Source organism: Muscardinus avellanarius (assembly GCF_963383645.1).
Source record: "Muscardinus avellanarius genome assembly, chromosome: 20".
NCBI lineage: Eukaryota > Metazoa > Chordata > Mammalia > Rodentia > Gliridae > Muscardinus > Muscardinus avellanarius.
Window position 1 is genome coordinate 20,254,641 of NC_137806.1, and position 27,139 is coordinate 20,281,779.

The following is a 27,139-nucleotide window of genomic DNA, read 5'->3' on the forward strand; positions in this document are numbered from 1 at the left end:
TAAAAAGTGAAGCCGGGCGTGGGGCGCACACTTGTAACAGCGCTTGGGAGGCTGAGACGGGAGGATCACAAGCCAGCCTCAGCTATTTAGTGAGGCTCTCAACAACTTAGTGAGACCCTGTTTCTAATAAAATATAAAATAGGTCTGGGAGTATAGCCTGGAGGTAGAAAGCCTCTGGGTTACACCCTCAGTGCCACCAAAAAAAAAAAAAAAAAAAAAAAATGAATGATTGACTAAGAACTGTGCGGTTTCAAATGGAAACTAGGTATTATTTTAGATCACTATTTTACTTTCCCTTTCTAAATATTAGTCACATGATACCCTTGACTTTTTTTTTTTTTTTTTTTTTTTTGGTGCCGGGAACTGAACCTAGGGAATTCAGTCTCTGAGCTACATCCCCAGCCCGTTTTAATTCTTTATTTTGAAACAGCTTCACTAAGTTGCAGAAGGCCTCCGTAAGTAGCTGAGGCTGGCAGCCACCCTCCCATCCTCTTGTCTCAGCCTCCCAAGTACCGGGATTACAAGCATGTGCCACCAAGCCTGGTTTACACTTGACTTTTGATAGGCATCTGAGGATGGACTTTGTATAAATGCAGTGACCCTACACAAATAATCCTAGAGAACATTTCTTATCAGATTCCTTTATTTTTCCAACACAACTGAAACCGTTTTATTAAATAAAAGTTTATTGTTTACTGTTTACACTCGTGTTGCTGCTGTAAGTACAACAACAGACATAAATTCCTAGTGTGAATTACTCATGGTTCACCCCCACTGAACTACAGACACTGCTTGGGAATTAAAAAGAAAAGACTCGGGCATAACCTCTCTCCAGTGGCTGGAACTGAAGGCACAGCCGATCCAGTCAGCACGGACGACGCTGCACCAGGAGGAAGGGGAAGCAGGAAGTCGGAGAAGCACTGTCCTAGCAACAGAAACCATGGTGATGCTGAGCTCTCACCTGAGGCTCAGTGGCTGCTTTGGGAGGGGACAAATGAAGGGGGGCCGGGGGGTAAGGAACATGGATACTATGAGTTAAAAAAGTACAAAAAGTAATTATCTAAAATAGAGATCAGATATAAATGTTCCAGAACTCATTAGATAAGCTCAAAAATACTGGAAAGTGGCAATTTGAACTACATTTATTTTCAAACAAGGGGGGAATATTAAGTGTTTTGAATGTTGTGTGCAAAACTAATCCATGTCACCATCTCACTGTCATGATTTAACACAGCAAGGTAGATGCGTTGTTTCCAGCAGTACAGGCAACACTAGATGTACATTTTTAAACGAATAATGTAAACTTTAGTTTTAAGGCAGCTGGTACTAATGCTGCACACAGGCTTAGCTCGGTACCCATTTCAGAAATGGGCAGTGAGCACTTGAAAACAAACTGAGGGAAGGAAAGGAGAACCAGCATCACTCGACAAAAGCAATGTGTCAGAATATTCCCTTTCACACACACACAAATCTTTGACATTTAGAAAAACAAAGCACCCATCCCACCCACTTCAGCCTGTTCCTTAACAAATATTTCAAAATACTGATAAATAATAGTGACTGCGAGCAGAATTCCAGTGCCAGACCCGATGGCCCCTAGGAAGTCGGCCAGCACAGACAGGGCGCCGATGCACAGACCACCAAACGCAGCTGCCGTGGGGATGTACCTAGAAGACAAAACCCGGGTCAGGACGCAGGTCGTCAGATGGTGGATACAACACGACATGGTAATGAGACACTGATGGTGTAAACAATTTTTAACTCCCCAATTAAAAAAGGTGCCAGGTGTGGTGGTGCACACTTGTAATCCCAGTACCTGAGAGGCTGAGACAGGAAGATCCGGGTTCGTGGCCAGCCCCAGCCACTTAGGCCCACCGCAACTTAGTGAGACCCTGTTTCAAAATAAAGAACAAAAATATGGGGCTGAGGGTGTAGCTCGGAGAGAGAATGCCCCTGGGTTTAATACCGAGCGCCACACACACACGTACAGGTTAATAGCCAAGAAAGGAGGCATGATCAGAATCCTGGACTGAAATTTAAATGTTTACTATTTTTAAACAAGTAACCTTTAGTTCCCTCTTGTGGGATGAAAAGTGAATTTCAGAACCCTTTAAGTATCAACAAATTAATAGAAAAAAGTTCAATGTTCCTCTTTAATAGTAATTCATAACTGCACATAAGAATTATCTGGAAAATGATTAAAAATGGGTTTTTACTTAAAATACTCAAAAGACTAGGGGAGGTAGGAGATGCAAAGATGAAGGTAACTCCTGAAGCTGGAGATTCATTGCAACATTCACGAGTGTCTAAATGAACCCAAATTTACATGAATACACTAGAGCCTTTCCAACAAATGGTGCTGGGGCAACTGAACGTGCACCTGGAAATAAGGGCCTGGAGTCCAGTCATAACCCAGAAACAAAATCAACTCCAAGTGAGTGCAGAACTGAAACTCCTAGGAGAAAACAGGAAGAAATCGTGTGACCTTAGATTTGTTGATACATTTTTTTTGTGTGGTACTGGAGATGGGACCCAGTGTTCAATTTCCGTTTTCTGATGGAGTAGAAGACGTTTCCTTTTAAATATGAGTTTGAGTCAATAAAGAGAAAACAGTGACAAAGGCCTGAGCTGCACGGTCTCCTGTACGTGCAGGTGGGGCCCGCTGAGCGTACCTGTTCAGCTCGTGAACCATGGAGGTGTCTCTGTGGCCCCTCATCACCATCTGCTGTTCTTTCAGCTGTTTAGCCACCTGCCAAGAAACAACTTTCAAAAGCACACTCTTAACATCCACCGTCTTCCACCGACAAGATGCTGTGTAAGCGCTTTCCACCCACACAAAGCAAATACAAGTGTGGCGCCATCACCACATCCTTTCTATCACTCCTGAGCAAACAGGCTCAGCGCTAAGAGTGCCCGCAGCGCTCCCAACTCCACGTCAACCGCCCGACACAGGTGCTTCTCACACGCAGCCTGAGCCAGCTTCTCCCTGGATGCTGCAGACCAAGGGTGAAGCTTCTGAGGTCAGTCAGGCTGCCTGGGCAGCAGAAACAGTGAGCTGTGGAGAGAATCCTGCACACGGGAGGGCGCAAGGCCAGAAGGCAGGCATGAGCCCAGGTGGACGTTCCTCCCTACACTGTGTCTGCCCTTGATGTGTGCTGAGCGGTCCTTAGCTCTGGATTACAAGATGCTTTCTGTGTGTCCTGAGCTCGGCATTAACAGATGCTTTGTTTAAACTTGTCAATAAAAGAGGCTTCTTGAGGAGACTGGCAGAAGTAGCAGAGAAGTAGGAAGGAAGGAGTGCTCTGCCTCTCCACCGCCCCATTAAGGAGGTGATAAACACTTTTTATATCTAAGAGACTCCATGGGAGGGCACGAAGAAGTCTAAACTGTCTGTGGCTCCTGAGAAGTGATCTGCCCCACCTCAAAAGAAATTAAAGTCTAAGAAAAAAAAAAAAAAGGTTTTCTTGAGCAAAGTTGAGTTTTAGAAGATCAAAAACCATCTTAAGAACCTTCTCAAACTGGGCGCGGTGGCGCACGTTTGAAATCCCAGCATTTGGGAGGCTGAGACAGGAGGACTGTGGGTCACAGACAGCTTCGGCTACTTAGTGAGGCCCTTTGCAACTCAGTGAACCCTGTTTCAAAATAATAGGGTTGGGAGTATAGCTCGGAGGTAGAACGCCCCTGGGTTCCATCTCCAGTACCACAAAAAAAAAAAAAAAAAAAAAAAAGGAAATGTCCCTTCCAAGAAACAATTCCTAGCTAGATGGAGATGTTGCATCTTTAAATATATGAACTGAACAACGTATAAATTATAAAAGAAAGTATATCAATTACCACTATGACACTTAAAACATTAAGAATTCTTAAAAATTATCTTTAAGTAAACCAAATACTTACATCTTTGGCTGAAGAACCAGACACCTCTATCCACGTCTTAGAGAAGAATGCACACGATCCCAACATGAAAATGACGTAGACGACGACGTGGACGGGGTCCTCCCATATTGCTCCCATGGACTCCGGGGGAGAGAGGTAGTAACAGAGGCCGCCCACGGGGTAGGAGCGGGCAGGCCCGCCCCCACTGACATCCTGCACGGCAAGACACGGGCAGATGAAGCCGGGCCTGGGCTGCACGCCTGTCATCCCATTACCTGGGCGCTTGAGACAGGAGGACTGCAGGTTTGAGGCCAGCCCGTGGTAACTTAGCAAGACCTTGTTTCAAAACAAAAAATTAAACAGGCCCAGAGGTAGAATCATCTGAGTTCAATAACCAGTACCTTAAAAATCAGAAAAAGGACAACTGGCCAACTCACTTGTCAAGATACACTGGCAATGGGGATGAACACAGGGCCTGCCGCGTTCTGCTCACTCACTGTACTCACTGACCTACACTCTGAAGACTTGAAGATTTTTTTTTTCTGAGCCAGGATCTTACTATGTTGCTCAGGCTGGCCCCAAATTCCTGGGCTCAAGTGATCTTCTGGCTTGAGCCTCCCAATAGCCTTACGATAGCTGAGCTAAAGGTAGTTAGAATTAATTTTTATAAACTCATTTCTTGAGCAAAGTTTAGTTTCAGAAGATGAAAAACATTAAGTTTAAAGCCCTGTAGCCCATGATCCTGTATAACTGGGACTAAGTTCCGCGTTTCCTACCATCACTTCTTTACAACTGTATAGCACCACTAGGCATGGTGGCGACGCTTGTAATCCCTGCATTTGGAAGGCTGAGGCTGGAGGATCCGGATTTGAGGCCAGCCTCAGGTACTAGTGAAGCCTTTGCAACTCAGGGAGACCCTGTTTCAAAGTAAAGAATAAAAAATAGGGCAGGGGTATAGTTCAGAGGTAGAATGCCCCTGGGTTCCATCCCCAGTACTGCAAAACAACAAACAAACAAAAAAACCCTAAAAACTGCATAGTATCAATTATTATGTACAAGGTATTTTGAACATAGAGAAAAAGTATTTCTTCTTAAAGATAATTATAATTAAGTATAATTTATAATTATATTTAGGGTCTGAGTTATAGGAAAGCATTATAAAAAAAGAATGCAATCAAAATAATGGGAGAAAACACTGCCTAAACTTGAAATGTTTGTATTTTATTATAAAAATAATCTTTACATAAATGTTTATAATAATTGGATTTTTATAGTAATGGAAATAGGATCTGCATGTATTTGTTCATATTACAGTTTAGGTGATAGGCTAGAAAAACAATTTTAGGGTAAAATTGTTAGAACATTTGTTCCTGAACTTACAATTTTCTTTTTTTTTTTTTTTTTGTGGGTTTAGGAATGAAACCCAGAGGCATTTGACCTCCAAGCTACTCCCCCTGCCCAATTTTTTATTCTTTATTTTGAAACTGGGTCTCACTGAGTTGCAGAGGGCCTCACTAAGTAGCTGAGGCTGTCTGCGAACCACGATCCTCCGGTCTCAGCCTCCCGAATGCTGGGATTATAAGCGTGCGCCACCACGCCTGGCCTGAACTTACAATTTTCAAATAAGATTTTGCTACTAGTAAAATTAATCACAGATAAAAAGCTCTGTTTAAAGACAAAATTAAATTTATCCATAATTCTCATTAAAAAGAATCTTAGTCAAGATTACAACATAATCTATGTCAAACCAACTACTCAATGCATTTGTTACTGTGAAAATATTATCACAGTGAAAATCATAGCTGGATTGATGAAAAGAATATGAAGGATTTGTAGTAATAATGGCCAGCCGGGCGTGGGGGCGCACGCTTGTCATCCCAGCATTCGTAAAGCTAAGACAGGAGGATCACAGTTCGAGGCCAGCCTCAGCTACTTAGGCCCTCTGCAACTCAGTGAGACCGTTTCAAAATAAAGAATAAAAAATAGGGCAGGGGGTGTAGCTTGGAGGTAGAATGCTCCTGGGTAGAATGTTCTGTAAAATATAAAAATAAAAAATAAATAATGGCCAGAATACAATATTTAATCGCAGTTCTATGAATTGGATGGAAAGCAGTATTATGGTTAAAAGGAATCCTGTTTCCTTCAAATAACATTCAAGAGTTAATTTCTGTTAAACCTTGATTTTTAATTTTTTTTATTTTATGTGGATCATATTGAAAATGGCATACATTCAGACTGTGCTTTGTGCCCTTCCCCCAAACCTTGAATTATTTTAAATTACCGTCATTAAAAGTATGAAGATATGAGTAACTACAGCAAATAATGCAAAAGTTGGCACATTAAGAAAACAATGTATAGAATGAGCACATTTTAAGAATTAGTGTAAAAAATACTATTTTTGGTGAAATGCAAGTCCTACCATTATATATAAGTGCTAAAGAATAAAGTATTTGGGGGAAGGGTTCCTGGGGATGGAACCCAGGGGCTTTTCGACCTCCAGGTTACACCCCCAGACCTATTTTATACTTTATTTGGAAACAGGGTCTCACTCAGTTGCTGAGAGCCTCACTAAGTAGCTGAGACTGGCTTCAAACCTGTGCGATCCTCCTGTATCTGCCTCCCAAGTGCTGGGATTACAAGCGTGCACCACCACGCCTGGCTAAAATTAAGTATATATTTATATGATTTTAAGACTATTGGGTATGAGCCGGGCATGGTGGCGCACACTTGTAATCCCAGCATTTGGGAGGCTGAGACAAGAGGATCCAGGTTCGCAAACAGCCTCAGCTACTTAGTGAAGTCCTTTGCAACTCAGTGAGACTCTGTTTCAAAATAAAGAATAAAAAACGGAGCTGGGGGTATAGCTCACAGGTATAATGTCCCCTGAGTTCTATGCCCAGACTCACACACAAAAAAGATTATAGGCCATACTGTTAGATTAAAACATTTAAAACCAATCAAAATTTAATCCATAGCCAGGAGTGGTGGCACACACCTATGATCCCAATACTTAAGCGGCTGAGACAGGAGGATCCGGGTTCGCGGCCAGCCTCAGCTACTTAGTGAGGCCCTCTGCAACTCAGTGAGACCCGGTTTCAAAATAAAGAATAAAAAATAGGGCTGCAGTGTAGCTTGGAGGTAGAATGCCCCTGGGCTCCATCCCCAGCACACACACACACACACAAAATAAATAAATAAATAAATAAATAAATAAATAAATAAATATAAAAAACATAACCATGAATGCAAATTATAATAAACTTTAAACAATTAAACATTAAAAACAAAATACTCACAGCCCACTGTCCTAGTAAATTCACTAGAAAGTTGCCACTAAATCGAACAGACAGCATCTGGGAAATGACGTAGAGGTTTGACACCAGAGCCGACTGGAGAATGATGGGGATGTTGGAGGTGTAGAAGAGCTTGATGGGATAGCTGCTGTACTGCCCGCGGTACCGCGCCGACTTAATGGGCAGATCAACACGAAACCCCTGAAAAACAAATGAGGGGGAGTAAGAACTGACCGCACCCCTACAGATGGAGGCCTGGGAGGGGAAGCAAGGAGCAGCAGGGGCAGGTAGACACATGCACACAAAACCACTGCTCCGGCGACACACGCTTTCTTTTCTATCTCATAACTACCAACATTTTGCAGTGCAAAGCACAAAATTATTTGCTGGACTTTATCTTGAAATGTTAACATGGTAGACATATTTCAAATGTCATTCTCCTATTTAAGAGCAAAATAAAAATCCACATCCCACCTGTTCCCGTGCAAAGGTTACACTTACCTGAAAATATATAACAACAGCAAACACAAAAACCGTGGCGATGAGGTTCATGAGATTGGGCAAGTTCTGCCGGTAAAAAGCCTCCCGTAAAGCTCGCACTTTGTCGGTCCTGGTGGCCAGCAAATGAAACAGAGCTATGACTGCGCCCTCAAATTCAGTACCTGGGAACAAGACAGGCGTGAACTGGAGATGGTGCTTCCAAAACTGTCCCAAAGGTCAAAACAACCTGAAACTGAGTCAAAAGAATTCATCAGTGTTTGCTTTACAGAAACCGTGTGTGGGTTCTAAAGAGACTTAGATTCATGAGGCAAATCTATCTTTTCAGCAGAAGCCTGAAGTTTTCTCAAAAGACTATTCTTTGCAAAAAAAATCCCTAGTAGAATCTAGTGAAGCAAATATTTCATTCATAAAGATTTGCCTCTCCTTTATACTTTGGGGAAAGGAAGGGAGTGTTTTTAGGAAACGTAAAAAAGCAGCAGCAAAGCAGAATAAAAATGCCAGAATCGAAGGATATATGTTATTCTATGAAGCTTGCTTTTACATTTAGTGTACCAAGAACATTAATAAACAGCCATTACTCTTTTGATAAGGCTGGGATCAGAGTTTAGATGTTAATCAGAATAGGAAGAAAACTGAGAGCTGTGGAGAAGGGGAAAGGGGAGACACAGAATGAACTCTTTCAGAACTCAGACGCTCTTACAGAGCCAATTAGTGAAGTCCAGTGTGAGGAGTCCCTGAGGACACAATGAACAACATCCTTCCACCTGAGGAAGCTTCAACCACTTCATCCCCTGGGACACTGCAGCTGGCCAGATGAATGACTTCTGCAGCAACGGCTTAAGCAAGGCCAACAAACAAGTCATAAGGTCTGTGTGCAAGCCCTGCCCTCCGAGTGAGCACAGGCCAGCACTGAGATGCATTCTTTCTGAAGTAGCACTGCGCACACCCCACACGTCTCTACTCTTGTTCTGGTCCACTCGCGTTCACCGTCCCCTGGGGAGCAGAGCACAACGGCCATCGCCACACACTGCTCCGCCACGGCCTCGTTCTCAGCACCCATCCAGCAAAACCCGTGCAGCTGCGGTCACGGTCATGTACCTCTGCCAGTGTTAATGGTAGTGGGGCTAAAGGCCTTCCAGACAATGGTCTCACAGATGTTGGTGGCAATAAAGAGGGAGATACCAGACCCCAAGCCGTACCCCTTCTGTAGCAGCTCATCTAACAGCAGCACAATCAAACCAGCAACAAACAACTGTGGGGAAAGAAATGCACGTAAGCAGAGCAAGAATAAACCCAAGAAGGGAGACGACGCCATGGATACTTCAAAGCACGAGCATTTTCAATGATCAGCTCTAACTGTCACAGAATCACCATTATCACTGCCCACAGCTTTTGACCTGCTTTAGTCAGAAGCGTATTCTGAAAAAAATTGCAGGATTAGATACTGTTATACCATAAAGCAAACATTTCAACTTTTAAAATACATTTACACCATCTGAACAGTTTCCCTTAAAATGTTTAAATAGGGCCTATTTGTTTTGGGGGGTTTGGGGGGCATATTTCCTTTTAATTTTACATATTTGGTAATCACAATTTTAAATATTTGGGGAAGTTGTACTATTAAATAAGATGGATGCCCTAACTTCAAAAAATAAATAAAATCATGATCCAGAGAAGAAAATATATTATCTATTAATGATGTAGAGATTCAAAATTGTCAGACTGCTCAGGATTAAACTTTAAAACTTTATAAGCTGCATGATCTTTTTTTTTTAATGTGGAACATATTGAAAATGGTATACATTCAGACTGTATTTAGTGCCCTCTCCCCCCTCCAAATACGGCCTATTTGAAAAAGCATATTAAACAAAATTATCACAACTAAAGAATCTAAATAGAGAACAAGAACTGAAAACATTCTGAATTCCTCCAAGTAAGTCAAAGGCTAGATGAATTATAATTTAAAGCGTAAGTCTGAGAACTATGTTGATATTTTTATATTTTATATGACATATATACAACATATAATATCTACAGGATTAATCAGAAAGTAAACCACACTATGAATATGTACATAGATTTTTAACCAATGTAAAAATTCATTCTTACTTATAGTGATAAATACTGAATGTAAATAGAAGACAGTTAAGAAATTAAGAAAAAAAAATTTTAATGAAAGCATTGTACCTCTAAGCTACACCCCCAGCCCTATTTTTTAGTCTTTTTACTTTTTGAAACAGGATCTCACTGAGTTGCAAAGGACCTCAAAAAGTAGCTGAGGGTGTCCACGCACTGTGACCTTCCGGCCTCATCCTCCTGAATGCTGGAATTACAAGCGTGCATCACCACACCCTGCCCTATTTTGTTTTATTATATTCTATTTTTTGTTGGGGATTGAACCTAGTTCAGCTCAAGCTACACCTCTAGCTCTACTTTTTAAAATTTGGAAACAGAGTTTCACTAATTTGCTGAAAGCCTCACTAAGCTGTGCTTGAGGCTGGCTTCCAACCTGAGATCATCCTGTCTCAGCCTCCAAGTCCTGGGATTACAGGCGAGTACCACAATGCCCAGCCAGTCCCCACTTTAAAGGCACCACCTACAGAGCGAGGAGGGCACTTAATCCCCCCAGCTCTGAAGCTGCCATCACTACTCACTGTATCCCACCATCACCTGTCAGGGAGCTCCAAGAACCACAGTGGACCATGAGGGCACATTCGCCTTGTACACTGTCTTTCCCTTTCCTGCCATTTCAGTGGATGTTCAAAGCCTTGTCTACTTACAGTCTTTTAGTCTGACTTTCAATGAAGTGGGAAAAGGGCACGATTCTTAAAACTTACATAAGAGATTATGCTAACTCATTACTGTATGAAAACAAAGTTTGATATTTTGACAAAATAACAAATAAATTAGGAAATGTTACTAGATTTTGCTTTGGTCACAATAATATAATAAGTACCCCAGGCAAAAATACAGAAACCCAGCTAGGCGTCGCGAAACCTGGCCAGACGTAGTGGTGCACACCTGTAATCCCAGTACTTGGGAGGCTAAGACAGGAGAATTACAGGTTCAAGGACAGCCTCATTAAGTAGTGAGACTCTCATCAACCTAGCAAGACACTGTTCCAAAACAAACAAACAAACAAACAAACAAATAAATAAGGCTGGGGGTAGAGCTCAGAAGTAGAATGCCCCTGAGTTGAACCCCAGTATCAGAAAATAAAAAAATAAATAAAATCAAATACAAAAGCCGGGCTTGCTGGCGCAAGCTTGTAATGCCAGTACTTGGGAGGCTGAGATACGAGAATTGCAAGCTTGAGGACAGTTTAAGCAAAATAATGAGACTCTCATCAACCTAGCAAGACTGTTTCAAAAATAAAAATAAAACAGGGTTTGAAGTGTAGCTTGGAGGTAGAATGCCCCTGGCTTCAATCCCCAGTACCACAAACAAACAGACAATACTCCATCCCCATGCAGTCCCCAAACTATCAAGCAACCTATACACACACAGGCTCTGATAAATGGCCTGTCCAGATTCACACAGCAGCTCGTAAACACAGCTTCTCCAGACCCCCCTTCAGAACAGTGGGCCTATAGAGTGGTCATGCACATCCCGTCCAACAGGAGGAAAAGGTTAAAAAGAGATCTCAATAAGAAGTGGTTTTTACAGTTAAGGGGATAAAGTAAAGGAAGGTAAACTCATGCACGCCCATGAAAAACGGGTGAGAAAAGGAGAGCGCAGCCCGTGAAGCAGTGAGGAGGGGCCGCGCTCCTCCGCAGGGCAGGCGTGAGCGGCTGCGGTGGTGCAAAAGAAACACGCCCCATCTCAGCCCTGCATGCACGTGCACAAACCACACTTTCACAATACAAACTCACCTTTCCAGTTCACGCCACACACACTGACATTTCCTATTTGTGGGGATTTCCTCTTTTGAACCTTAAGACCTACTACTTAAATTTCAAAACTAACTTTTCCCCTGGACAACGCAGAAAACACTGTTTATGCAAATGAGAAAAGACAAAGTAGGACATGAGAAATACCTTCCATAAGAGCATGCGAACAGGTAGCCGGGCTTGGTGGTGCACACCTGTAATCGCAGTACTATGGAGGCTAAGACAGGAGGATCACAGGTTCAAGGACAGCCTCAACAAGTAGTGAGACTCTCATCAATCTAGTGAGAAACTCTGTTTCCAAATAAAAAGAAAACAGGGCTGCAGGTTCAGCTGGGAGATAGAATGCCCCTTGGTTCAATCTCCAGAGGCACAAAAAGAAAAAGAGAATGCAAGCAGTTTTCATAATATGTTTCCAGGTAAAAACACAGTGACCCAACCAGGGCTCTTCAGTGTATCCACGTATTTCTTTCTCTCTCTCTCTTCTTCCTTGCTTTCTCTCCCCCTCCCTCCCTGCCTCCCTCTTTCTCTCTTTCTGTCTCTATTTCGTGGTATTGGGGATTTAACCTAGCAGCGCTCAACCTCTGAGCTACACCCCCACTCCTATTTTATTTTTTATTTTGAAACAGCGTCTAAGTTACTGAGGGCTTCATTAAATTGCTGAGGCTGGCTAGGAACCTGCAATGGTCCTGTCTCAGCCTCCCAAAAACTAGGGTTACAGGCATGCACCAGAAAGCCCAGCCTACATCCATAAATTTTCAACATTAGCAATGCCTTAAAAAGACCCAAATGGGTCACTGTCAACCCATGAGCTAATATGACATAATTCTTCATAGAGTAACACTAGAAAAATTAACCAAAGTATTTATATACCACAATTTATGCAAACAAGACAGTCCATATTCACCTTGTTTTATTCTTGGACTATCACTATTTTAGATTTCTGAATACTGAAAATATGCATCAAAACATCTTCATGCCATTTTATATCAACTTAAATACATATCTGCCTTTATCATGGGTCAATCCTTAACCAAGTAACACAAAATTCCTCTGCTAAGTTTCCTTAGGTATCTAAGTATACCTTTAGGAAAGCAATAGAGAAATTTTACTGATACATAATGTTCTAAGAGCTAGATGCCAGTTCTGAATTTCTTTTAAAAAAAATCAGAGCGAATTGGACATGGTGTTGCACACTTGTAATCCCAGCACTTGGGAGGCTGAGACAGGAGGATCCGAGGTTCATGAGCAGCCATGAGCAGCCTCAGGTATTTAATGAAGCTTCAGCAACTTACTGAGACCTTGTTTCAAAATAAAGAATAAACTATAGGGCTGGGGGTGTATCTCAGAGGTAGAATGCCCCTGGGTCCCATCCCCAGGGGTGATTGGGGGCTGAGAGTATAGTTCAGTGGTAGAGTGTGTGCTTAGCATTTTTGGGCCCTGGGTTCCATCCTCAGTACCAAAAGCAGAGGCTGTATTTTAAACTATGGGCTACATAAAGCAAATGCTATAAAGAAACAAAAATAAGGTAGGCTGGGGATATAGCTCAGTGGTAGGGAGCTTAGCTAGCATGCAAGAGGCCTTGGAATTGACCACTAAATAAAATAAGGCAACAAATGGCCTACTAGTATTCCAGATCTGGAGCCCAGAGAGAGAGCAAAAACCAGTCTCCAGAGCACCAGCTTCCGTCCAACGCGCCTCCTCACCCTCCAAATTCCAACGGCTTTAAACTTGCCAAGCAAGCCATTTGGAAAGAGAGAAATAAAGATAAGGTTATTCCTCAAGGAAAATGAACCTTATCCCAAATGGAAATACAATGGAGCTCAGGAAGCTACCAAAGACCAAGTATCAGACCCATTAGGAAAACCTGCCCCATTCCAAAGACTAAATAATTCTCATTAGAAAAGCCATCCCAAGCCGGGCGTGGTGGGCACGTTTGTAGTCCCAGCATTTGGGAGGCTGAGACAGGAGGATCACGGTTCATGGACAGCCTCAGCTACTTAGTGAGGCCCTCCATAACTTAGTGAGACTCTGTTTGGGCAGAGGATGTAGCCTGGAGGTCAAATGCCTCTGGGTTCCATCCCCAGGCCCGCAAAAAAAAAAAAAAAACAAGGAAGGCTGGGCGTGGTGGTGCACACTTGTAATCCCAGCACTTGGGAGGCTAAGACAGGAGGATCACACAGGTTCAAAGTCAGCCTCAGCTACTTACTGAGGCTCTCAGCAACTTAGTGAGACCCTGTTTCCAAATAAAGTATAAACTAGGTCTGGGAGTGTAGCCTGGAGGTAGACAGGAGGACCACAGGTTTTTGGCCAGTCTCAGCAATTTAGTGAGGCCATATGCTACTTACTAAGACCTTGTTTCAAAATAAAATAAAATAGGACTAGGTTTACAGCTTGGAGGTAGAATGCCCCTGGGTTCCATCCCCAGTACTGCAATAAATAAATAAATATAAAAAACACATGGAATATATGTATGTGTGCATATATGGTATTCACTAAGATAATATATATTCAATTTTTTTTTTCGGTACTGGGGGTGGAACCCAGGGGCATTCTACCTGCGAGCTACACCCCTGCCCTATTTTTTTATTCTTTATTTGGAAACAGGGTCTCACTGAATTGCAGAAGGCCTCATTAAGTAGCTGAGGCTGTACTTGAACCACAACCCTCCTGTCTCAGCCTCCTCAGTACTGGAACTACAAGTGTGGGACACCACACCCAGCTAAGATATCACTTAAATACCATTATTTTGTGTGCCACTAAAGAAGAAAAGAACACTGCCAATTAATCGATGGCACAATACTTTACTATCAATAAATTTTATGTTCTGCTTATTATAAAGGTATTTTAGGCAAAGATGTTTATTATGTAGCTTGGTTTTTTGTCCCTTTCTGTATACAAAGTAATTTTTTATTAAATAATAAGTCACAACAGATTTTCCTGAAAACATTTGAAAACACTCTGATTTTTGAGACATCCAAATGTAAAAATAGGTATCTTAGAATAGATGAAATGTAGCTGATCCTTAAATTCTTTACATTGCATACCTATAAGATTATTAGAATAAAGTTTAATTTTTACACCAACACATTTTACACATATCATTTCAGATATCAAAACATTATAATCAAAAGAAAATTAATGCATCAACTGCCTAAAGAATTATTAGAAATGAAAAAAAAGGATCAAACTGTTTTACTGTCTGCATATGAAATCTAGAATTCTTACCTGAATGATGATGAGAAGACAGATCCCAGCACCCATTTCCGCAGGGTCCCCGTACATCCCCGTCATCACATACACAATGGCTTGCCCAATGGTAATGATCATACCAAATACTGACAAAAATTGGGGGAAAAGGAGTACATGCTTACAACCACAGATTAAAAAAGATTAGAGAAATCATCTTCACCGTAACAATCTCAGATTTGGAAAAGGCTTTTCAACTCATCAGTGCTCACGTTTCTGGGCTCCATTGAACAAGGCTCTGTCTTTGGGTGTGTCTCCTACTTCAATGATTTTGGCTCCAGCCAACAACTGCATTATCAGCCCAGATGTTACAATTGGGGAGATGCCCAACTCCATTAATGTTCCTGTGAAAGAAGGGCAAAGTAAACAATTTTACCACTCACATAATACAGGTAAATTTAGAAGCCTACCAGACCCAAATGATATTTAATGAAACGTGTTTAAATGTTGACATTCATCCATTAAGTAACTGCTATAAAAAAATAGAAAAGCTTTCATCTATCAACACAACCCTGCAACGACCCATTGAATTTTTTTTTTTTTTTTGCTGGTACTGGGGTGGAACCCAGAGGCTTTCTACCTCCAGGCTATACTCTCAGACCTATTTTATACTTTATTTGGAAGCATGGTCTCACTAATTTGCTGAGAGCCTCACTAAGTAGCTGAGGCTGGCTTCGAACCTGTGTGATCCTCCTGTCTCAGTCTCCCAAGCGCGGGAATTACAAACATGCACCACCACACCCAGCTTAACCCACTGAATTTAAAAGTACTGTAAGTACCATAAAAATATATAGTTCTATAAATTCAAAATGCAAAACATGAGCTGGCCTTCTGCAACTTAGTGAGTCAAAATAAAGAATAAGCCAGGTGTAGTGGCGCATGCTTGTAATCCCCACACTTGGGAGGTGGAGACAGGAGAATCATGCAGGTTTGAGGCCATCCTCAACTGGCTTAAGAGACCCTGTTTACAAATAAAATATAAAATAGGTCTGGGAGTGTAGCCCAGAGGTAGAAGGCCCCTGGGTTCCATCCCCAGTTACAACCCCCCCCCAAAAAAAAAGAATAAAAAAATAGATCTGGGGTACATGTTACTCGAAAGTAAAATACTTCTGGGCACAATTCCCAGTACCCCCCACACACACAGAAAAAAAAAAGCAAAACATAAAAGAAATATTTTTATTTATTTATTTTTATTTATTTATTTTTTGTGGTACTGAGGATGGAACCCAGGGGCATTCTACCTCTGGGCTACAGCCCCAGCCCTATTTTTTATTCTTTATTTTGAAACAGGGTCTCAGTGAGTTGCAAAGAGCCTAAGTAGTATCTGAGACTGTCTGTGAATTCTCTTGTTTCAGCCTCCCAAATGCTGGGAATACAAGCATGCACCACCACGCCTGGCTCCAAAAGAAATTTTTTTTAAAAAGAGATCTTGTAGCGAGGTATGGTGGCGCACACTTGTAATCCCAGTACTTAGGAGGCTGAGTCACAAGGATAGCAGGTTCGTGGCCAGCCTCAGCTACTTAGTGAGGCCCTGTATCAAAATAAAGAATAAAATAGGGCTGCGGTATGGGGGACTTCCCGCTCGGGACCCCCTCCCCTTTTGGGGAGCTGTTCTCTCTCTCGCAGGTCGTGTTGGCCCTGAGAGAAGGCAGAGTGCATCTGAGGGAACGTGGCTCGGGCGACTCTCGAGTAGTGACCTGAAGGCCTCTGCTGGACATCATGGCTGACCAGGCCCCTAGGGGTGACCTGCACCTCTTTTCTGGCAGATCGCGTGGACTCTGGGAGAAAGTAGTTTGCAACTGATGGGCACTTGGCTCGGGCGACACTCGGGTAGTGACCCTGAAGGCAGCTACTGGACCCTGGAGTTCCGACCGCCTCTATGGGGTGTTTGGCCACTTTTCTCTATTCCCTTCTGGCAGATCGTGCGGACTCCGGAAGAAAGCAGCCTGCACCTGAAGGCAATTGGCTTGGGCTACTCTCAAGTATTGTCCTGAAGGCAGCTGCTGGACCCAGAGTTCCAGACCCTTTGGGGGTGTTCAGCCACCCTTGCCCTATTCCCTGCTGCTTCCAATAAACCTTTTACTCCCCTTCAAAAAAAAAAAAAAATAGGGCTGCGGTATAGCATGGAGGCAGAACGCCCCTGGATTTCATCCCCAGTACCACAAAATAGAAATAAATAAATAAATAATAAATACAGCAGGGCGTGGTGGTGCACGCTTGGAATCCCAGTACTTGGGAGGATGAGACAGGAGGATCTTGGTTCATAGTCAGTCTCAACCACTTAGTGAGGCTCTTTGCAACTCAGTGAGACAGTTTCCAAATAAAGAATAAAAAATAGAGGGCCAGGCATGGTGGCGCACCGTAATCCCAGCATTCTGGAGGCTGAGAATGGAGGACTGCGGTTCATGGACAGCCTCAGCTACTTAGTGAGGCCCTCTGCAACTCAGTGAGACATGGTTTCAAAATAAAATAAAAATTAGGGCAAGGGGTGTAGCTCGGAGGTCAAATGCCCCTGGGTTCCATCCCCAGACCCACAAAAAAATAAATAAGTAAAAAACAGGGCTGGGAGTATAGTTCGGAGGTAGAATGCCCCTGGGTTCCATCCCCAGCATTACTACTACTACTACTACTACTACTACTACTACTACTAATAATAATAATAATAATAACAACTAACTAATTAATTAACTAACTAAATAAATAAATAAAAGCAATCTTCCCTGGGGCTAGGACAGTAGCTAAGTAGTAGAAAGCATGATCAATCCCCAAAAAGCAGTGTTTTGTTTTTGTGTGTGTGTGTGGGGGGGGGGGGGGTTGGGAATAGAACCCAGGGGCATTTGAACTCTGAGCCACACACCCTGCCCCTATTTTTTATTCTTTATTTTGAAACAGGGTCTCATTAAGTTGCAGAGGGCCTCACTCAGTAGCTGAGGCTGTCTGCGAACCACAATCCTCCAGTCTCAGTCTCCCGAATGATGGTATTACAAGATTGTGCCACCATGCCCGCCAGCAATATTTTTTTTAATTAAAAAAAAAAAAACTTCCAGAATTTCAGTCCAAATCCTTTTGTGAGGGGGGAGGGATTTACTGGGAACTGAACCCAGGGGCACTCTACCTCTGAGCTACACTCCAAGCCCTATTTTTAAAAATTTTTATTTTGAAACAGGGTCTTACTAAGTTGCTGATAGCCTCGCTAAATTATTAAGGCTGGCTGCAAACCTGCAATCCTCCTTTCTCAAGACTCCCAAATACTGGGATTACAGGCATGTGACCATAACCAGCCACTAGTAACTTTACTTCACATGTCTGATTCATGAAAACTAAAAAACGAATCCACTGTTGAAATGGTCATTTTCTTGTATATTGTTGCAAAGAGTGAAAAGCAATACAAGCTTCTGATGGTGTTGAGGTGTTCTGAGGGCTTCCTTTAATTGCTCTTTTGAGGTGCTTAGGCTTAGAGCCCGGGCCTCACATGTACCACTGAGCTACATTCTCACTCCCAACTCTTGGGAAGATAATTTATCTATTGAAAATTTAGGTGCATATATCTTGTCATCAGTTAAAACTTCTCGAAATTCATTATATTTAAGAATTCCAGGGCTGGGAGCATCGCCCGTGGTGCAGTGCTTTCTAACATCTGAGAGGGATCTTGGGTTAGATCCACTAGGCTGAAAAAATACAAAAGTATAAAATAACCTTCACTGTCACTTTACATGTCCATCATATAAAATGAAAGCCAATGTGTGATGGGAGCCTTGAAAGTCTATCATATTTAAAATATCCTCCTTCCCATGGCCTCTGAGCCTTTCACGCTCTGACTCTTACACACCTCTGCGACATCGCGTCCCACGATTCCTCACTCTCCCTCGTGTTCCTTTAGCTACACGGATCCCAGTGCTCTGCAACACACAGCGCAGACCCTCGCCTCCGGGCCCTGCACTGCCGCTCCCAGCATGCTCCTCCCCGTCATCACATGGCCTTCTTGGGCCTCTCTCTTACTTCCCGCCCGTCTCTGCCCGAATGTTCTCTTCCTTGCACATCCTTCCCCACCCGTGATACTTCTTATCATCTAAATCCCCAAGAGAAAATATAAACTCCATGACAACTGGGACACTGTCCTGTTCACCGGTCTGCTCTTAGTATCTACCACAAAGCTTGGCACACAGTCAAAACTCAACACGCTATGATGAAAGAAATGATTAAAGACTGATCACAGCCCATCCTTGTATGGTACACCATATGGCCAATGAATGACAGCTCATTTGAAATATTGAATAAAAAACAACAACTAGCAGAATAGTATAAAAAATTATGTGTGATCTTTCAGTTAAAGTATACACAGATATATATATGAAGGTATATGCAAAGAAAAAATCTGCTCAAAATTAAAAATAAAAAGGTCTTGGAGGTAGCTTAGTGGTAGAGTAGCCCTGGGTTCAATCCCCAGTACTGCAAAAATAAGAAAGTTATGCCAAACGTGGTGGTGCATGCTTGTAATGTCAGTACTTGGGAGGCTGAGACAGGAGGGTTGCAGGCCAGCCTCAGCAATTGAGCAAGGCCCTTTACAATTTACTGAGAACCTATTTCAAAATAAAACAGGGCTGGGGGTGTAGCTCAGAGGTAGAATGCCCCTGGGTTCAAATCCCCAGTACTTCAAAATAAACAAACAAAAAACAAAAAACAAAAAACATGTAATTCAAGCTAGGAATGGTGGAGCATGCCTGTAATTTCAATATTGGGAGGCTGAGGCAGGAGGATGGCAGGTTGGAGGACTGCCTCAGCAAGCAGTGAGACTCTTATCAACTTAGCGAGACCCTGTTCCCAAATAAGAAATAAAATCAGGCTGGAGGTGTAGCTCAAAGGTAGAATGCCTCTGAGCCAGGTGTGGTGGCACACACTTGTAATTCCAGCATTTGGGAGGCTGAGACAGGAGGATTACGCAGGTTTAAAGCCAGCCTCAGCTACTTAGTGAGGCCCTTTGCAACTCAGAGAGACCCTGTTTCAAAATAAAGAATTAAAAAAATAGGGCTGAGAGTATTGCTTGGAGGTAGATTGCCCCTGGTTTCCATCCCTAGTACTGAGAATTTAACAAAAAAGAATGCCTCTTGGTTCAATCTCCAGTACCACCAACAAAACAAAACTAAACAACAGGCAATCATAGGCAGGTGTGGTGCTTATAATCCCAGTACTTGGGGGATGGAGACAGGATTGCAAATTCTCAGTCAGCCTCAGCAACTTAGTGAGAAAAACAAACGTTAAAAACAAATAAAAACAAAAGAATAAAATAGGGCCGGGGATAGCTCAGAGGTGGAATGCCCGGGTTCCACCCCAGTACCACACACATGCACAGGCAACTGTTATTCTTTTATTCCTAAAATGCAGGAAGTCCACGGTACTGACTAGCACCCTCCCCCATTTCCCAGCCTGCGCCTGCAGTCTTGGGCTCGCGGCTTTAGCCCAGACCTTCCTCCCTCACTGGCCTGCAGACCCTGCTCCAGGTCAAATGCGTCATCTCCTCTCCGACACTGCAAAAGACCCAAGGACAGACTTATCCAAGGACAGAGAAAAGTCTAGAACTCTGTATTTGTAGAGCAGTGACAAGTGATGGCGTCACTATTTACAGGTCGGCTCCTTTTCCTAGACAATGGGTTTCTGTTCTCATGTCCTCTCCCTCCCTGTAAACAGTGAAAATACTTGTCAATTCACAGGCTGAATCTATTTGCTGTCAGGAGCAGTGTGGGGGCAAACAGTAGTACATACCTCTGTTGGATGCAAGAATGACTCTCATCCAGTAGAAAGGGTCTGCAGAGTCTGATGACATGATTCCAAAGAGCGGTATCTAGAATATTGCACAAAATACTTTATAAATTCATTATATGACTTTGAACTTATAATGTATTTGCTCAATGTTTCCAAATGCTTTATAAATTTGAAGTACTGGAAATCAAACCCAGGGCCTTGCACTTAGGTAAGCACTCTATTCCTGAGCTACATCCCAGCTGTGCGCGCGTGTGTGTGTATGTGTGTGTGTGTGCGTGCGTGCGTGCATGCATGCATGTGTGTGCACACACGCGCAAGCACACTCTTGTAGGGACCTGGGGAGAAATGGGGATTGAACCCAGGGGCACTCTACTTCTGAGCTACACCTTCAGCCCTATTTTATTCTTTATTTTGAAACAAGGTCTCACTAACCTGCAGAAGGCCTATCTAAATTGCTGATGCTACATTCAAACCTATGATCCTCATCTCAGCCTCCCAAGTATGGGGATTACAAGCATGTGCCGCCACACCCGGCTTCCCAGCTCATTTTATATTTTATTTTGAGACAAGGTCTCATTAAGTTGTCCAAACTGGCCTCAAATCTTAATCTTCATGTCTCAGCCTCCCAAGTAGCTAGGACTACAGGCAAGTACCACCACACCCAACTCCAGGGGATGGAACCCAGCAGCATTCTACCTCTGAGCTACACCTCCTGCCCTATTTTTTTTTTTTTTTTTCGGTACTGAGGATAGAACCCAGAGGCATTCTACCTCTGAGCTATACCCCCAGCCTTACCTTTTTATTCTTTATTTTAAAACAGGGTCTCACTGAGTCACAAAGGGTTTCACTAAGTAGCTGAGGCTTTCCATAAACCACGATCTTCCTGTTTCAGCATCCCAAATGCTGGGATTACAAGTGTGCGCCGCCACGCCCAGCTCCAGCTCTTTTAAACAACCTAAAAACCTCTCTAGATGCCTGAATTTATTACCCAGGTAGCAAAATTGGTGAAGCACAGGTATTTTACGTGTACCCTGTAACTATAGACACACTTTGGTTATGGTGAGGGAAAAAAAGGAAGCTATTGTACAAAAACCAATTAGCAGTATAGAATAGTCTATATCAAAATATTCTCTAGGTAGTAAAGAAATCAGTGGTCCAATTACTTTCTTTAATGGGGACAGCCATTACCTCCATGGTTAGCTGCTTCATGGGAACTGGTCCAGAAAAAGTCAGCCAACTTGCCCTAATTAATGCCATTACCATCCTTTCTTGTAGTTGCGGGGATGATTAAAATTGCTCTAACTTGATTTCTCCATAAACCCCACAACCACAGGATCGCATTCATAGGCAACAATATAAACTATTTTCTAGGAATTTGTCACAGGTGCAGAGTTCCAAACTTTGCACTGTAATATATATTATAACCACTTTCAATTTTTTAAAGAAATATAAGCAGGAACACAATTAGCCAGGGGTGTTTCTTCTGGAACTTCAAGAAGGCAAACTAAAACTAATTAAAATTAGTCTTCATGACTAATTTTGAATCAAGGTTTCAGCCAATCACAGAGAGCCAACCAGGCAAGATTCTATAGAGATCTCTGACTGGATGATACAGAAACAGAGTAAACAACTAGCTGTGGCCAGGTAAGCCATGTCTTTACTTCCACATTCAACCCACGGATGCTCTGGATCAGCGCTCTCCAGACCTCTTCCACGGCTGAGTGCTGCCAAATTCATGACTTGTAATGACCAGTTAAGCTGTTAAGACTTTTTGTCTCAAGTTTTTCTTTTAACAAACTTGGTAAAATATATAGTACAGTACTTAAAAGTCCATGCTCTGATGAAAATCTGCTGATCAGATGGAAAAGAGAAGGTTAATGCTAGGGATTTCCAGAGGAAAATGAGCTCTGAAGGTTCCCAAAGTGGGAAATGAGAACCGAATGAGATGTGCACAGGTTAGAATGGCAAGTCGCAACTACATTACAGAGCTTTCCTCCTCTGGCATGTAACAAACTAAACACATTTAAAAAAAGTAAAATTAAAAGTTAACAAGAATGAGAAGAGATAAGGGAAAAGAAAAAGAAAAAAATTCTGTAAAGCAGCCAAGCATGAAAAGGACTATAAACCTGAACCCATAATGGCAGTAAGAAGACAACACCAGATAACTGAGGGCCCGCTACAAAGCTGCTCCAAGCCACCACAATGGGAAGTCAGGGGTCCGCAGAATTCCCAGCACTCCAATTGCACAGGTATCTCTATCTTCTTCCCGTCTGTGGTTCAAGTGAGCAGAAACAGCAGCTGAGAGGAAATGAGCAATGAGGGCTGACCCTGCAGGGTGATTTGAAGATTATAGCCTACCCCGAACCAGAGCCTGGCCCCTGGGACAGAACACAGCCTCTGGTCAGGTGGCCAGAACTCGCTCAAGAGAGCTGACAAAAAAGCCAGGCGTGGTGGTGCACGCTTGTAATCCCAAATTCGGGAGGCTGAGACAGGAGGATCTGGGTTGGCGCATGCTGGTAATCCCCACACTTGGGAGGCTAAGACAGGAGGATCGCACAGGTTCAAAGCCAACCTCGGCCACTTAGTGAGGCTCTCAGCAACTTAGTGACACCCTGTTTCCAAATAAAATATAAAATAGGTCTGGGAGTATAGCCCAGAGGTAGAAAGCCTCTGGGTTCCAACCCCAGTAACACACACACACACACACACACACACAAAGATACAAAATAAAGAATAAAAACTTAGCTGGGTGTGGTGGTGCACGCTTGTAAACCCAGCATTCAGGAGGCTGAGACCCTGAGGATTGCGGTTCATGGACAGCCTCAGCTACTTAGTGAGGCCCTCTGCAACTCAGTGAGACCCAGTTTTAAAATAAAGAATAAAAAATAAGGCAGGGGGTATAGCTTGGAGGCCAAATGCCCCTGGGTTCCATCCCCAGACCCCCCAAAAAAAACTTTAACTGGGGGTGTAGCTCTGAATTAGAATGTCCCTGGATTCCATCCCTACTACCTAAATAAATAAATAGAATAAAAAATAGGGCTGGGAGTGGAACTCGGAGGTAGAATACCCCTGGGCTCCATTCCCAGTACCAAAAAACTAAAATAATATAGCTGACAAAATCTAAGGAAAGAACAGAGCCCTAATGTGTTCTACCACGTCCTCGTACCAGCTTTTAAAAGTTTATTACACATTATTTCAATAGCTTTTCAAAATCCTCAAAACATTTCACCTAAATTATCCTTTTTAATCCTTAAAACAACCTGAGACATTGTCACTTTATGTACTTAATTTCAATACAAATTCTTATTTGAAAGTATCCCCAGTAATAGGTATAATTTTTTTTTTTTTTTAATGAATCAGTGGTTACTTATGCCTGTGATCCAAGCTGCTGAGGCGGCTGAGGTAAGAGTAAGTCTGAGTCTAGCCTGGGCAACACAGGAGAAACTTTGTCTCAAAATAAATAAATAAATTGCGGTCCTGGTGGCGCAGGCTTGTAATCCCTGTGCTTGGGAGGCTGAGACAGGAGGATCGCATAGGTTCGAAGCCAGCCTCAGCTACTTAGTGAGGCTCTCAGTAACTAAGGTGAGACCCTGTTTCCAAATAAAATATAAAATGGGTCTGGGAGTATAGCTCAGAGGTAGAAAGCCTCTGGGTTCCACCTCCAGTACCACCAAAAAAAAAAAAAAAAAAAAAAAAAACCAACCTTATAAAATAAATAAATAAATTAATTAATTAATTTAAAAAATGGCCACCTCTGAGATCAGCATAACTCAGATTAGGGCTAAGAGAGTATCTCTGTGGTAGACTGCCTAGCACTCTTGAGGCCCTGGGTTCAATTCCCAACACCACACACACAAAATAATATTAATAATAATAATAATTCAGATAAAAATAAAATGCTTAGTACATTTCAGTACATTTATTAACTAAAATGTTTCTCCAACTTGGGACCCTAGAGTAGTACAAATATTTATGTAATCCTATATTTACATACCTGACAACATACTAAAAAGATGAAGAGAGTTATAGCAGTCCATAATACCTTCTCTCTAAACTGGATCTGTGTGACAAAACACAAAGAATGGTTGATCCAAATCAAGAAATACCAAATTTAAAGTAAAAATCTCCTAGCCGGGCGTGGTGGTGCACACCTGCCCCATCCCAGCACTCTGGAGGCTGAGACAGGAGGATCGAGGTTTGCCGACAGCCTCAGCTACTTAGTGAGGCCTTTTGCAACTCAGTGAGACCCTGTTTCCAAATAAAAATATAAAATAGGTCTGGGAATATAGGTATAGCCCAGAGATAGAAGGCCTCTCTGGGTTCCACCCCCAGTACCACCAAAATAGAAAGAATGGAAGAAAGAAAGAAAAAAAGAAAGAAAGGAAGGAAGGAAAGGATAGGGCTGAGGATGTAGCTCAGAGATAGAATGCCCTTGGGTTCAACCCCCAATACCACAAAAAAAGAAAAACACTCTTTAAAAAATAAATGAAACAGTAAGTTTAACAAACGCTTTACCTGTTTCTTTATCTGTCCCTATTCCTATTAGTTTCATGAGAAATTGAAAGTGCTGAAGAGGAATGTCTGGGAACTGGCCAGTTTAGGATTAACAATATTTCTGGAATTTAAATATCCAAAAATTACACAATGATGGAAGAACAATTTGATTCAATTATTATAATATGTTCTAAATAATTCCTGTCATTTTTCTTTCCAATAAATGAACTGATACATGTGAGGTATTTTTTTTTTTTTTTTTTTGCAGTACTAGGGATGGAACCCAGGTATATTCTACCTCCAAGCTACACCCCCAGCCCTTTTGTATTCTTTATTTTGAAACAGGGTCTGACTGAGTTGCTGAGGGCCTCACTAAGTAGCTGTTGGTGAACCCAGATCCTCCTGACTCAGCCTCCCAAATGCTGGGATTACAATCATGCGCCACCACGCCGGGCTTGGGAGGTATACACTTACACAATTGCAATTCACTTATGTAAACAGCTGTACTCATCAAAACCTACCCAGCAGACTGGGCCATTTATATTCCAGCAGGTCTCATCCTTAGTGAGCGCAATACACTCTACACTACAGGAATTAAAAAGAATCACTACCAACATAAGAACACTGTATGTTAACTAACATACAGTTCAAAGAAACAGCTTGGAAAAGTTACAACTTACACTTTTGTTTTATTTTAGGTACTGGGGATTGAACTCAGGGGCATTCAATCCTCAAGATATTCCCCCAGCCCTTTTCATTTTAAAATAAGGTCTAAGTTTCTGAGGCTTACCTTGAATCTGCAATCCTCCTATGTCAGCCTACGTACTAGGATTATGGATGTGAGCCACCATGCACAGATAAGAACTGTCTCCCTCCCCCCATGGTACTGGAGATGGAACCAAGGCATTCTACCTCTGAGCTATACCCCCAGACCTATTTTGTCCTAGGTCAATGAGTGTCACTATTTGCTGAGGCTGTCCTTGAACGCGGTCCTCCTGTCTCAACCTCCCAGGTACTGGGATTGTCAGCATGCAACACCACGCCTGGCTAGAACAGTCACCTTTAAAGCATAATAAACCTACCTAGACTTAAGAAGATCTGTACTAGTTTTATTCATTTTGTACATCTTTCAAGGGAAGAGGATGAGCAGGAATTAACTTTCCCACTACAACTAGAAAAGCATAGGGGAAAGTAAATCAATCTTGTTTACCTACCAGCATATGTCATTTAGCTACTCTCTATTTTACTAAAATGTTACACTTACTTTCCTTTCAGGTTTCTGAATTTCCGGTAGTACTGCACAGAAAGGCTTGATAACTTCTAAAAATTTGACTGTAAAAAAATAATAAACAAATGTTCGTCAAAGTTTTTTAACTGTATCTTTTTAGGGGCTTAATTACAAATGTTCTTTAATTCCTAACAGCAATTTACCTCACCCCCCAAAAAAACTGAATAATTATGATGCTCTCCATTCGAAATGAGTATATAAAGGAGGGGACAGAATTCAAGAGACGAAAGAGTCCAACGGGTCTGAGGGCCGGTCTGTAGAAGCAAAGTAATCAGGTATCCTTTTACCATGACTTTGCTTCCTTAGGCTTGCATCCAATTTTTTTACATACCTAGAAAAGGAGTCATTCAGAGCATCACGGTGTCAAAAACGAGTAAATGTGGCCTACTGTGGTACTCACGATGCAATGCATTACAGAAGAAAACAGAGGTAAGAGGAGGGCCAGAGAAGCTGCCTTCTCCACTGAGTTAAGTATGATAGGAAATGGGCTTAACCTGTAGCACTGACTTAAGCTGCAAGATGCCAAAATTCACTGAAAGTGAAAAGATGATAAAAACCACCTATGCTTCCTTCTATGGTTAACGTTTTCTTTATCTTTTGTTTTTTCAATGCTGAAGGCAGAACCCAGGGTCTTGCTAGGCAATGCTCATCACTGAGCTGAACCCCCAGCCCTATAGTTAACCTCCAAGTACACAATCGCTGCTTCATTTCAGTAAACCACACGTCCCTGCTTGATCATCCTCCAGGGAATGATAATAAAGTCCTCGCTTATGTACAAGAATCAGTTCAGA

General features: G+C 42.3%; 1 protein-coding gene across 2 annotated transcripts; it reads right to left on the reverse strand.

Moving 5' to 3' along the window:
- Window positions 1–1,480: 1,480 nt before the first annotated feature.
- Window positions 1,481–26,387, reverse strand: SEC61A2 (SEC61 translocon subunit alpha 2; the record flags this gene model as incomplete). Of its 2 annotated transcripts, XM_080716934.1 has the most annotated exons (11): window positions 26,325–26,387; window positions 24,561–24,626; window positions 20,567–20,645; window positions 15,019–15,150; window positions 14,786–14,895; window positions 8,769–8,922; window positions 7,671–7,831; window positions 7,173–7,370; window positions 3,898–4,089; window positions 2,673–2,749; window positions 1,481–1,667 (listed from the first exon to the last, which is right to left on the reverse strand). In XM_080716934.1, exons 3-11 carry the CDS (start codon window positions 20,625–20,627, stop codon window positions 1,481–1,483), a joined length of 1,272 nt encoding a protein of 423 aa, XP_080573060.1. In that variant the 5' UTR covers window positions 20,628–20,645; window positions 24,561–24,626; window positions 26,325–26,387. The 2 variants fall into 2 exon arrangements, with proteins under 2 accessions (XP_080573060.1, XP_080573061.1); XM_080716935.1 differs by lacking the exon at window positions 24,561–24,626 and having other exon boundaries at window positions 26,325–26,384.
- Between the last annotated feature and the right edge of the window lie 752 nt (window positions 26,388–27,139).